This window comes from Dromiciops gliroides, chromosome 2 (assembly GCF_019393635.1).
Source record: "Dromiciops gliroides isolate mDroGli1 chromosome 2, mDroGli1.pri, whole genome shotgun sequence".
Classification (NCBI taxonomy): domain Eukaryota; kingdom Metazoa; phylum Chordata; class Mammalia; order Microbiotheria; family Microbiotheriidae; genus Dromiciops; species Dromiciops gliroides.
The window spans coordinates 401781750-401796496 of NC_057862.1; the positions used below are offsets into that span (position 1 = coordinate 401781750).

The 14747-nt window shown below is 36.7% G+C and overlaps 1 protein-coding gene across 3 annotated transcripts in view; it reads right to left on the reverse strand.

Moving 5' to 3' along the window:
* FTO (FTO alpha-ketoglutarate dependent dioxygenase) overlaps nucleotides 1–14747 on the reverse strand; it is a 406491-nt gene that overhangs the window by 245864 nt on the left and 145880 nt on the right. For all 3 annotated transcript variants that reach the window (XM_043988473.1, XM_043988474.1, XM_043988475.1), the window contains one exon: nucleotides 9405–9484. In XM_043988473.1, the coding sequence (XP_043844408.1) occupies nucleotides 9405–9484 (80 nt within the window). The remainder of the gene's footprint in view (nucleotides 1–9404; nucleotides 9485–14747) is intronic.

A 14747-nucleotide genomic window follows, 5' to 3' on the forward strand; every position in this document is an offset into this window, starting at 1 on the left:
AGTCATGATGAAGTGCCTTGGAGAGATATTAGGGTAGGTGTAGACATTCCGAAATGGTCAACCAGTTAGGGGGAAAAGAAGAGGCTCTTGGATTACAGTAGAGGCATTCCAAAAGGCTTGCTAGCTTCACCTTATTCCTTTAAGATGCTCTGTGTGCATCTACACTCCTTCACTGCACGATGTCCAGTGGGTGGACTAATACTGTAATGGGGAAAGACCATGGTCATCTCTGCATTGAAAAAACATGGCCCTTGGGGCAGCTAGGTGGCGCAGTGGATAGAGCACTGGCCCTAGATTCAGGAGGACCTGAGTTCAAATCCGGCCTCAGACACTTAACAATTACTAGCTGTGTGACCCTAGGCAAGTCACTTAACCCCAATCGCCTCACACACCCCCCCCAAAAAAAAAGAAAAAAAAAAACATGGCCCAGAGAAACTGGCCTCAGTTCTTGGTCAATAAATTTGTTCTCTTCCATTCTAGTTGAAGGAACTGGAGGATACCATCTTGTTAATTTTGAAAGGTCAGGAGAATGACCTTTTGAGCTTCTCAGAATCTGGGTTTTGCAGCTGGTCAGTTTAGCCTTGGTGTCTCAGCCCAGCAGTACCTGACACAAAGCCTCATACAGTAGGATGCTACATTTAGATATAAACATGACTAAAGTAACTATGTAGTAAATGAGCTAAGATTCTGTCCTCGAGGTGTTGGGGAGTGGTAGGGAGAAAGAAAAGGGAAGTAATTCTAAACTTTGCTTATGTTATCTTTTCAAAGTAAATATCCCTTTGTATAAGTTAATAGATGTAAAGTATTTAAAAAGGAAAAAGGGTTAACAGTGAAGGTTCAAATCAAAGGCAACAGAAAAGAGACATTCCCTAAACTCCTCAGTGTACTCTTGAACTCAGAGGGAAATATGTAGCCTGCAGTGCAGTGCTCTGGGAGAATGGGCCAGAGTATCCTTGCTAGACATTACTTAGAGCGGCTATCCAATATATTGATTCCCCCAAACAATTTCATTTGCTACATTTAAAACATTTAACCTGAGGAGGCTGATGATGACTTGGGCAGAGATTGGGACATTATAGTCTGTATAGTTGTGGAAGGAAAAGGAACCAAATGGTGAAAAGAATAGAAATAAGATATAAATGCCTGAGTGTACAAGGGTAGGGCTAAAATACCAAAAGGCCAAGGGATAAGGGCTGATTAAAACCTATCTCACAAGCAGATAAAGGAATAGAAATGTTCATAAAGACAGGGAATTTGAGGAAAATTTCAAAGAGAGGCCAGAACACAATAAATATGCATACCATGAAGGAAAATGAACCACAATTCCTGATCAAAATGAGAATTCTATGAAATACCAAGTGATCAGTAAACAAGAGAAAAAAATTCAACAATAATCACAACAAATAAAATTATTAGGCTAAATTAAGCACAATTTATGGTCAGAAATCAACTATCTTAAAGCAAAATTTTAAAAGAACAAGAAATTACAGAATTTAGAAGACAAAATTAAGATTATCCTCAAAGAATAAAGGTTTTAAAAGAAAAAATGATAGATCTGGAACTTAAAAATACAGAAATGGAGAAGAAAAAAAGGAGTCAAAGAAAAGCAAAAATCACCAGCATTAAAAAAACATATGAATTCTATTTTTAAAATTGTATTCTTTTTTTATTATTTTTAAAATTTAATTAAATTATTTAAAAATTTTATTTATTTAGAATTTTTCCCAAGTTAATATTGGGGGGTTTTGTTATTGTTGTTGTTGTTTGTTTTTGCTTTTGTGGGGCAATGAGGATTAAGTGACTTGCCCAAGGTCACACAGCTAGTAAGTGTTAAGTGTCTGAGGCCGAATTTGAACTCAGGTCCTCCTGAATCTACGTCTGGTGCTTTATCCACTGTGCCACCTAGCTGTCCCTAAAAAATCTTTAAGACAGGATATGAAGAAATAATTTAAGGGCTATATCTCTCCAGTTAGAATACAACAATTTAAAAAACCCTAAATATTGCAACAAATATTTTTTAAATGGCTAAAACTTTTAAATAAAGATAACAAAGGCCTTTTGATCAAATCCATACATCAGTGTTGGTGCAAGGGGATTCCACCCTTGAAACTCCATATGGTGGTTAACTTTCATCATTTAAATAACAAATTTCATAAGAATCCAGCAGAAAGATCTTCAAATATGAATCAATACCAATGTGAATAACCCAGGATTTATGCACAGTCACAAAAAACTGGAGGAAAGAATGGAATAGGATATTTTTCTTAAAAAGCATCCAGACTGTAACAATAACATATCCTAAAAAATCTGATCTTAATACTGAATAAAAAAGATAAACAGGTGGTTATCTATCCCCCACCTCAAGATGAGACTATTTGATTTGCAAACATTCCAAATAAGACTAACACAAGGATAATTAAAGTTGAGAAAACAAATTAATTACTTCTGTATTTCTAGACTTTGTTCCCCCAGAAAGATAGGCTACACTGAGAGCTAAAAGAAAAAAGATGAATCATCAAGGGACAAAAAAAGTTCTAAAGAACTAAAGATCTAAAAGAAAATTTTAAAACCAGGAAAAGGGAATAAGTAAGAGCTGAATTAATACTCCTTGATCTAAATCCCCATGACATCTCCCTCCTACATTAATGACTCATTTAGGGAGTGGGGAAGAAAGATAACACATTGGAAAACCAAAGACAGAGTCAGGAAAAGTAAAATGTAGAAAAAACTGGAAATATACACCCACTAAATCTCCAGGTGAACAGAGAAAAATTAGGAATGCAATTTATCAACAAAACTGGGGAGGAGAGAAGGAGTTATAAAAGTATAGGATAAAAACATAAATGGAATGCATTGTGGAGGTGGAAAGAATAGAAAGAGAGTCTTAGTCAAAGAAGGGAAAGGAAAAGTGATTATTAAAGAATATTCTTATAATGGGTGTTAGTGGTATGTATAGCTGGAATAAAAGACTGGCCTTATAATGATGGCTATAGGAGTAGAATACAATTATGCTAAGGATCTACCATATGGTCCTGCTTCTATTCAGCATTACTTCCTTCATAAATTAATAATTCTAAGAGCAAGCAAGACATGCAGACAATATGGAGGATGAGGTAACACCTACAAATATAATAACATAGAAATGGAACAAAAGAAAGTTCAATTTCAAAAGTTCTACCTTCATAGGGAAAACAAAGGAAATATAGGAAAGAACAAGAAAGGTTATAAACTGAACCAGAGAAGATTCAAAATAGAAAAGAAGGAAAGAGAAATAATGACAAAATTAAATAAAATATCTGGGGAAAAGGTTCAATTATGTAATATTACATAAAATTAGAGGTTGCAGTTGAGAAATGGAGGAAAGATTTTGAACGACATGCTCAACTAGGTAGGAAAAGTAGTCAAAAAAGGGGAGAAATAATTAAATAGATAAATAAATTAATAGAAATTTTAAAATTAAGTAAATTCAAAGAACTTGGAATATGAGAGGTAAATTGACAGGGAGATTGGAGAGGGAATAGACATATCAAGTTAACACAAGCAAAATAAATTGCAAAAAATGTGCTGACATTTTAAAAGGTTTAAAACTATTACAATTAATTATTAATTTAACAAAATAATAGAAAAAAGAGGCAAGCATAGTTCTAATAAGTATAACTATAAATGTGAATGGATTAAACAATCCAATAAAATGAAAGCGTCAGAATACGAAAAGAAAATCTGACAATCTATAGTATATAAGAATCATACTGAAAACAGTGAAGACACAAAAAGTATGAATATGAGTGGCTGAAGCAAAATTATTATGATCAAGTTATTATGAAAAAAGCAGGGGGCATAGTCATATCATCAAGACAAAGAAAAAAATTCAAATTGTCAAGAAATACAAAGAAGAAAACTTGGTAAAGATACCGTAGGCAATGAACCACCACAAAAACAAAAAAAGATTTACACCCAATATCATAGAATCTGAATTCCTTACAGGAAAGGTTAACAGAAGCTCAAAAAGGCATAGTTAGTATCTCAATAATTGTGAGAACTTTAATGTTTTTCTCTTGGAGCCAGGAAAATCTGACAGAAAGATAAACAAAAAAGAAAATATAGAACTAAACATAATTTTGAAGAATTTAATGCTGATATGGCATCTTCTGAATGGGATTATTAAAGAATGTATATACTTCTCAGCATGACATGAGCTTTATAAAAATAAATTGATTTCAGGCACTGAGGAATTACAAAAAAATGTGTTTTTTAAAAGCAGTAATGCTGAATAAATCTTTTGTAGACCATAACTTAATAACAGTAATTCCTGTTTACTATGAAGAGAGAAAAAGACACAGACCTAGAAAAAGACTGGAAAATGATATCCTGAAAAATGATAGGGTAGAAGAACAAATCATAGAAACAACTAATAATTATGTGAAAAAGAAAACCATTGAGATAATAGACCAAAAATTTCTGGGATGCATCTAAGGTAATACTCAGAAAAAAAGTGTATCTCTGAAAATAAATAATACCAATTTGGGAGGGGGAGGTGGGGGGGGCAGGGAAAGCCAGGCAATGAGGGTTAAGTGACATGCCTAAGGTCACACAGCTAGAAAGTGACAAATGTCTGAGGCCAGATTTGAACACAAGTCCTCCCGAATCCAGAGTCGGTACTTTATCCACTGCACTACCTAGCTGCCCCCACATTACCAATTTCTTTTTAAAAAAGATGATGTGATTACGCAATGAAATGATAAAGGACTTCTGGGGGCAGAGCCAAGACGGTGGAGGAAAAACATTAAATGCACAGAGCTCCTGGCACAATTACCCCCAAAACAGGAATAAAACAACCCATGGAGCAGAAAAAAAACCCACAAAAACACAGGCTGAGATTATTTTCTAGCCAAAGACAGATTAGAATGGGCTATGCAGGGCTGCTAGAAGAGTCCAACCCTGCGATCTCACCAACACAGACCCCAGGCATGCTGCACCAGAGGAACTTATCTCCAAGCCTCCAAATCAGCTGCAGCACCAGTGTCTTCTGAAACTAAGCTTATGGGGGGCAGCTAGGTGGCGCAGTGGATAGAGCACTGGCCTTGGAGTCAGGAGTACCTGAGTTCAAATCCGGCCTCAGACACTTAACACTTACTAGCTGTGTGACCTTGGGCAAGTCACTTAACCCTAATTGCCTCACTAAAAAAAAAAAAAAAAGAAAGAAAGAAAGAAACTAAGCTTATGGTAGGGTGAGAAGGCTGAACGGCTGGCTGGGGGGGAAACACAGGGGTATCTGCAGGACCAAAGGAGGAATTCAGCTATCCCACCCCAGCAGGGAACCAGGAAGAAATCTTGAGTGGTGGAAGGCCCAGGTAGGGGAGGGGCACAGGCTCCTTGGAAGCTAAGAACCACCGCAGCACACAAAGTTCTGCTGGCTGGTTAATTAGCAAGTTGGTTTGAGGTTATCTTCAGACCAGAGAACAGGCCAGGCAAGAGAAAAACTTTCCCTCCCTCAAACCTTAACACCTGGGACCCTCTGAAGCTTGGGACAGTATAGCTTAGAAGTAGGGCCCCACTGTAAGAGGGCGTTAAAAGTCAAATAAAAGATGTCAAGATGAGCAAGCAAAGAAAGTTCAGAACTATATTTAGCAACAAGGAAGATTGAGGTATACCCTCAGAAAATGATAGCAACCTCAGGGCCCGTACAATCAAAGTTTCCAAGAAAAATATGAATTGGTCTCAGGCCATGGAAGCACTCAAAAAGGACTTTGAAGAGAAAGTAGGAGAGAGAGAAGGAAGATTTAGAGAGGTGGAGGAAAAAATGGAAAGGGAAATGAGAGCAATGCAGGAAAGTCTTGAGAAAAAAGTCAACAGCTTGAAAAGCCAAATGGAAAAGGAGATACAAAAGCTCTCTAATGAAAATAAAATCACAAGAAATATAGAGCAAAAAAGTTTTTAGAACCTAATAGACACAATTATATGGTGGCAAAATAATTTTTTAAAAAATGGATGCTAGGGGCAGCTAGGTGGCACAGTGGATAGAGCACTGGCCCTGGAGTCAGGAGTACCTGAGTTCAAATCAGGCCTTAGACACTTAACACTTACTAGCTGTGTGACCCTGGGCAAGTCACTTAACCCCAATTGCCTCACTAAAAAAAAAAATGGATGATAACCAACAAAAATATAAAAAATAAACTGAACGTAAAATCCCAGGGATCTTAATCGATCTCAGACATTTAAATTGAACAAGCCATAAAGGAACTACAGACAGAAAAATTATCTAGATGATTTATAGAAGAACACTATCAAATGGAAAAGAACAATTAATACAATGCTGTACAAATTATTAAAAATGGAGAAAGTAAACATTCTTCAAATATCATACACATATACATGTATATACACATATGTGTGTGTACATGTACATATGAAGAAAAATGACTATGGAGCAATTTCACTAATGAATCTTCATTCAAATTTTAAAAATAAAATGTTAGAAAATATGCAATGCACCTGAAAAATTATTCATGAAAATCAACTTGAATTTATACCATAGGTGGTTCAACATTAGGAAAAATATAATTAATCATATTAAAACCTCCAATATACCCCAAACAGATTATTGTATATTAAAACATATAGACTTTGACAAAGTATAATACTCAATTATGCAAGAAAAATCACACCCTATATATCATAATCAATGAAGGACTACTTTAATATGAAAAAGTATCTAAAACTGAAAGCTAGTATTATTTTCTTTTTTAAATAATTTTACTGATATTTGTAAACTGTCCCAAATTTTTCCAGTACCCCTTCTGTCCTCTTCCAATACAAAGAACACATATTTTTAAAGAGAAAAAAACATTCAGCAAAACTGATTGATACATTTAAAAAGCCTAAAAATATATGCAGTGCGACATTAATTTTTTATTGTTTTATAGTTATTCTTTAGGTTCATATTATTTTAGTTATTGTGTAGATTGGGGGAGAAGGTTGGCCCTGATTATTTCAGCCACGTGATCATGTAAGTCTTTCTATGTTTCTTTGAGTTCTTCATGTTTTTTATTTCTTTTAGCACCGTTATTCTATTACATTCATGTACCACAATTTTTTAATAATCCCCAAATGATAAGTATCCCTTTTGCTTCCATTTATTAGCTACAACAAAATACATAAGCACTGTTTTCAATGAGAAAATAGCACAAGCTTTTCCAACAAAAGCAAGGATAAAGTTAAGATACCTCTCTTTTCCATGTTATTATTTAATTTTGTTCTACAAATTCTAGCAATAGCAATAAGAGATAAAAAAACAATGACTGACAGTGGCACAATAAAAGTTTATATGGAGTGGAAATAATGGTTTACTTAGAATGCCTCATGGAATTAGCAAATTGAAAAAAAACTAATAACTTTGGTAAAGTAGTAGAATATAAAAAAACTACAAAAATCCTTAGTATTTTTATGACAGTAAGAAAATACTGGATGATGTAATAGAAATGGAAAGCTCATTAAAATAATTATAAAATGCATAAAATATCTGGGAACCAATCTACCAAGACATATCCAAGTCATATAAATATTCTATAAAACTAAAGAAATACTCCCTTACATCATCAAAGGACAATCACTTCAAAAAAAAAAAAAGGACAATCACTTCAAGGTTGAGCCATGCCAATATAATTAAAGTAAAATGATGATATTACTTAAATCATTTTTTTAAAAAAATAGTGCTATGCTAATCAAATTATCAGGGGGTAATTTGTAAAGCATTCCTTTACTCTATTGAGCACATTATCCCTAAAAACTGTCACAATCTTACAGGCCAAAACCAGATTCCCCTTGACTTATTAAAGGGCAATTAAATGCTGTAGTCATTAATGAGCCGGGGCCAGGACAATCAGATCCAAGACCAAGGATATTCCTGAGAACTAGAAAGACACTTCTCTATCCTGTTCCTCCACTGCTGGCTAAAGTCTGGGATTAAAGTGAAGATGAGGCCAGATATAGCATTCTTAGAATTCCACCTGCCATTAGCCAAGCCCAACTAGCTAGTCATGTAAACTCAAGACTATAAGAAATCCTAAATGAAAATGATCTTTATTAAGCATACCCTAAATAATTGTTGGAGCTATTAAATGGTCCATCTATTCTAGAAAGATTTGTATGAACTGATGCAGCTTGAAGCAGAACCAAGAAAATATATGTAATGACTACAACAATGCAAATGAAAAAAGATCACAACAAGGAAGTTTGACTCCAAGTAATGAAAAAATGAGAAGATGGTGCTAGAAAAGAAATAATGAGATACACTTCCTACCTCATGACAGATCAGTGGGGTAATACTAGGACAGTATATCATATATGTTATCATAAACAGTCTCTGTATCAGATTTTTATGTCATTTTGGAGGGTTCAGTTTTGAGGGGGTGAAGTGGGAAATAACTGATGTAAAGACAAAAGCATCAATAAAGCTTATCCAAAAGAGAAATGGAAATTTTAAAAAAACAACTCACAAAGAAGACTAGCATATTGTAACAAGTAGATCCTCTATGGAGGTGAGCAACAAGAAATGTACAGAAAGAGGAGTAGACAGATTAAGTTGTATACTAGGGAGAGTGTACCCATCTTAACAGCATCATAGATTTACTGAAACAATGATCTACTTCATCTCTTCTATTCCCACACTGACAAGTGATACCGAAGTATTCACTTTTGGTGGCCTTTGGCACTCCAACTCCCTCTAGAACCAGGCTGGTCTGCTGATCTTCAGCTTATGTTCTATGTCCCAAGGTCCCTGGCTACTCTAAAGGTGAAAGAATTGAGCTATGAGGCCTGGGATATGAGTATAGCTAAGGAAAATTCAGAAATTCCTTGTCAACACAGCAACTGCCTCTTTAAATTAACATTTACATGCCCAGAGGCCTGACTGAAAAGTTGAAGAAAATGCAAATTTGCCAACATCCCCAACCCAGACAGAGCTAAAACATGCAGGAGCACAAGTCCACAAGCACACCTCCATTCTCTTCTGGTCAGCCACCTTCTGCCCTTGACCTTGTTGAACTAACTATGAAATGACATCCTTCCCAACAAAGAACCTCCTAAACAGCCACTTCTGCTCAGGTCCCCCAGCCCATTACAGTAATCTGGCCCTAAGGTATCAGACCACAGCTATCCAAGGTAGGATAGTGTAGTTCTGCATTTTCTCCAGCAGCTACAGAACTAAAACAACAGGTGAATCATGCCTGAAGTCAGGTGAGACAAAATCTACTCTCCTTTCAAATACTATTACAGGGATTTTTCAATCTATCCCAGAAACCAGGTTGAGGATGGGAGTTGATGGTTGTTGATAGTAGTGTTTTAAATGATCATTCAACTATTTCTTGTTGCATCCAAATTCACAGCAGATTTTCTTTTCTACTTACCTCTGCCACTCTGTGGGTAGAACTGAATCGAGGTTGCAAACCAGCCAGGACACAGTGTTGATGGGTTGTATTAAGATCATCTAAGGGGAGATTACAAAATTCAAAAAAAAAATTTTAAAGCAAAAAACAACTTAATCCAGAAGTAAAGAAATGAACTTTACATTATTACATAATACCTGCCAACAATAAGCAATTTATTACTACAGTAATAATACAGTATACATACTACCAACCAGAGACTGAAAGCACATAGGAAGTTCAGTCCTTAAGCAGAACAACAATTATTTTTGAAGTTGACCATTTAATTCTTTAAAGAAGCTTCCCACAAATGTTCTTAATTTTTTTTCTTCCCATTGGATTCTTTTTCAGAATATAACCATGGTTTCAGTTTCTGGAACAGTTTGTGACTTTCTATATCACTGAAAGCTGAATAGCTTTCACCTCTGCCAAAGGTATTCTTGTTTCTTCTTCCCCAACGCAAAGCATTCTTTTCCCATTAGTTTTTTTTGGGGGTGAGGCAATTGGGGTTAAGTGACTTGCCCAGGGTCACACAGCTAGTTGTGTCAAGTGTCTGAGGCCAGATTTGAACTCAGGTCCTCCTGACTCCAGGGCTGGTGCTCTATCCACTGCACTACCTAGCTGCCCCTTCCCATCAGTTTTTAGGCAATGGATGGGTCAATACAGTAAGTTACCAAGTTTTAGATGAACATTATTCGAACCTAGGACTGTATGGTGTAAGAACTGAGAGCATAATATTAATATAGAAGGAAGATGTACAGCAGCAAGAGTTCAATTACTCAGTCAACTCAGAAAAGATACCGTGTCAGAGGATGTTCCTTTAGATGTAAAATCCCTAATCAGAAAGATGAGAACGTGGTGCTTCATATCCAGCAATTATTATTTCCTTTACCTGCACCATAGACTACTTTTCTGTATAATCCACAACACTTCCCCCGCAATGGCTCCTCTCCATCGAGAGGCCAAAATCAATAAACATTTATTAAGCATCTACTATATGCCAGGCACTGTGTGCTAAGCGCAAGGGATGAACAAAGAGGCAAAAGGCTGGCCCTGCCCTCAAGAAGCTCACAATCTAATGGAAACATTTCACACACTTTCCATGTCCAATAAAAATGACTACAAAATATGTAGCAACATGAAATTGAGGAAATGTAGCCCGCAACAAACCAGCTCCTAGATTTTCCTTTGATAAGTTAATGCTGCTGAGAAGACTGAATTGTGTATCATTTTTTTTTTTTTTAGTGAGGCAATTGGGGTTAAGTGACTTGCCCAGGGTCACACAGCTAGTAGTAAGTGTTAAGTGTCTGAGGCCGGATTTGAACTCAGGTACTCCTGACTCCAGGGCCGGTGCTCTATCCACTGCGCCACCTAACTGCCCTGTGTATCATTTTCTTGATGATCCTATTTACAATTAATTACTTTTGTCCTGATACTGCTTAAGTCATGGTTCTTTGTCTCTGAATTTAGTTCAGAATTCAGCTGGCCTGTAATGGGTAAAGTTTGGAAATCCAACTCTCCTGCTAATCACTGATCTATTCTTGCCTCAAGGGATTTAGACAACCTTGGGGATGCATGTGAACTTAAGGGAATCAGGACTAAGATCTTTACACCATCACCTAGCTACCCTTGAAGGATGTCTGGTTTGCTCTCTGAAAGTCTGGGCCATTATCTTCTACCTGGACTAAAATAAAGGGCACTTCTTAGTCTCAGGAGAAGAGTGGGTCATTGCTAGAGTTACCAAATTTCCAAACAATCGTATTTTTCCCTGCATCTCAGCTTTGTAACCAATCATGCTGCCCTCAAACTCAATGATGTCATCTACCTTTTCTTTGTTCTTTATTCCCCAAAACCTATAAAAGAGGAACTATCCTTTTACTCAAGGTCTTTGGCATAAATGGAAGCAAGCCCCTGACCCATTTATTGACAGGCAGCATTACCCCCATTAATAAATGTTATCTTGCATGGAAAATTGCCTCAGTTTACCTTTTTGTTAAATTTTTGAATGCTACACTGCCCAGTTCTACCATTTCAACATCAGTCCTGTTCTCCTCTCTTCTTTAAAGGCTACTTATATCTGAAAAAGTATAAATTTAGTGTAGGTAGAACCAAGGAAAAGGATGGAATCTTTATTGTATTAAAAAAACAAAAAATCTAAAATTCTTTGAAAATGCCCATGATTTAATATTACTCTATCCAATCTTCCCTGGCTTTGGACTGGGCCATTGTTTTCTTTGATATGGGTAACTCCCTCAAGCAATACAGGTCAGCATCTATTAGCAGCTTAACATCTTAGAAAGTGGCCCAAGGCACTGAGATATTAAATTACTTGTTCAGAGCCATAGAACTAGTATACATCAAAGGTAGGATTTGAACCTGGGCCTTCCTGATTCTGAGGGCCAGCTTTCAATGTACTATGCCAAGCTGCCTCTCACTCAGTCTTTTTTTTGGGGGGGGGGGGAGAACAGGGTAATGAGAGTTAAGTGATTTGCCCAGTATCACACAGCTAGTAAGTGTCAAGTGTTTAAGGCTGGATTTGAAATCAGGTCCTCTGGAATCCAGTGCTGGTACTTTATCCACTGTGCCACCTAGCTGCCCCCTCACTCAGTCTTTAAAAATAGTTTAACAACCACATTCCCAGCAAGAACAATTCCATATAGCTTACATATACTGTATTTTGGAGTCTGGACATGACATAAAATGGATCATTTTCTGGAAATGCATAATTCAGTTCAAAAGACCAAAGCAAATCATTTCAGGAGAGTTCAAATCATATATATCTATATATCTATATAGGTATATAGATATATAGATATATATAGATCCTGTCCAAAAATGGAGGTTGAAAGGCCAGAACTAGGCCCATTTGTCCTTTTCCCAGAAATTCAGTATATTAACCACCTAAATATTACTAGCTGACCTTGGTTATTGGGAGGTGGAGGTGGGTTCAGAGGAAGGAGAAGCTTTCCTGTTTGGGAGGTGTGAGGGATTGGAAAGAAAAAGGAAACATTCATGTCACAGGTTTGCTTGAAACCTGGCTCCAGGTTGGGTAATGAAGATTTTTATGGGTTCTAGCCAGGATCATAAAGAAATGAAGAAACAGTCACTGCAGACAGTGATACTTGAGTCAGAAAGAGTCAAGATCAGTCTTGCAAATCCCAATGGAATCCCAGTAACTTCTGTGTTATTAATGCTAAGAACCACAGACATCATTAAGGGGAAATCATCCTAATGAACAGATTTGTTAAGTGCTTTTGTTCCTTTCAGTAGCAACTAATCTGATTCGGTCCATGTGGCAAAAAGAGTATTAGAAGCATTACTTTCAGGTTTGCACCTTCATTTAAACTCTTGGCAACCCTCTAATTGAGGAACTCTCTTGAAACTGCTTCCAACTGTCTCTAATCCTTTATGACTTTCAGAAAGAACATAGCAATTTTAATTTGAGAGTTTGTAATTTGTCTAAAACTCTTGCTGTATAAAAGTGGCTGAAGATGCGTGGAGTATATGAGACTTCATGGAGTCTCAAAGAATATATGAAATGACAGTTCCAGTCTTAAAAGATTACTTTTTTTATTATTATTATTGAAGGAACATGAAAGTGCCACTTGTAAATAAGGCATGGATTGTTTGCAGAAAAGAATGCCAATGACATTGAAAAACACAACCAACTGCCTTTTGTTGACTACAGTTAATAAATCCAGACAGTCTAGAAAACTTACTCAACAAAATGGAGGAAGAAAAAAGCTCCATCTTTGGCTACTTGACAGTTGAGTGTGACATCAGTGCCCCATCAGTGTGGGAAACAAGTTCTGAACACCAGTGTCTAGCCCTTTATCCTAGCATGAACCTCTTTTTTACACATGAGGTACTCCAACAAGAGAGGCAAAACTTGTCCTGGCGCTCACTACTACTGAACTCTTTATTGCACATGTTCCTCAACCCCAACTCCCCATGTCTGCCAGATCACATCCCTTAAACTGAGGGCCTTTTAATTGACCATAAATGTACATCAATGGCAAACACCCTCTATATCCCATTACAGGACTTTCTAGTCACTAACGTTTTCATCCCTGACACCTCTTCAATGTTGATATTTGCATCAAATCTTCTGAGGACTGCAGAAATTCCTAATGAGAGAAAATTTCTGTATATAACAGCCAAAAGGACAATATACAGGGTCCTTTTGCCTCTGAATAAAGAGATATTCATATTGCTACAAAAGAGGTCTAAAACAGGGTCACCCAGAAGCACATACCCAACAATAGAATACAGTGGCCTTGCAAGAAGCTGGCCTACATCCCTTTATCAATTTTCGCCAAAGGGAAAGTGATAGTAACATGATGTAGTTTTTAAAATGCTGAATCCAGCATCAGCTGGTCTGGGTTTGATTCTAAGGTATGATACTCACCGACTATGCTGACACTGGCCAAGTCATTTCACCTCAGTTTACTATTATGAAATAGTAGATAAGGAAAAGTCAGGCATAATGATCTCTAAAATGTCTTCTTGCACTGATATTCTATGTTTCAGTTCTATGATAATTGGCCATATCCAGCCAGGTATTTGTTTATTAAGGGTAAATGCTGTGTTTGAGAAGACAAACTAGTTTTTAGGACATACAGGGATCATTAAGTAGGTCATTCCTCAAAGGAAGCAAATATGAAAGTTCTTTCCTTTTTCAGGATAGATGTTGTCTTACTCCATAAATCTCACCACAGATACAATTTTCCACAGGAGTGTAACCTCTTTGGATAGGCTAAAAGAGAGAAGAGGGGGACTCCCAGCTGCAAAGTTTAAACTTGTTTTTTATCCTTTGCTGGAATGCTAGGCTATCCTGCTGGGGTGTTGAGGGAACTGAATTCTTGAGGTTAATAATTCATTTTCACAACTTTAAATGTACATGGGAAATTTAATCCCACTTCAGACAGAGCTGGTTTAACCTGGACTTTGTTTCTCAAACCTCCTCCCCTTTCTTTCCCTGCTTTCCTCCTCTTTTTCCCCCAAACCTCTCCACTTTTCCAATTTGTAACACTTTTAACCATTTTCCAAAGAGGTTTGAGAGAAGGAGGGACTGGGAAGATGTGGAAAAGGGGTGGTACTACATTCACGTAGACAAGGAGAGCCTGTGAAAAGTAGGCTGAGAAGTAGAGAAAATAAAGTATTTTTCTACTTCTTCCTTTGAGGAGGTTTATCAACCTACCCTAGTGTCCCCTGGGAAGCAAAATTTTCCAGATGAAATGAAAGAGTACAAAAGAAGAAGCCAGTAAGAGCTCCTGATTTCTGTTCCTTTGTAAAATTTGCTTACCTCCATCCCTCTCTTCCTAT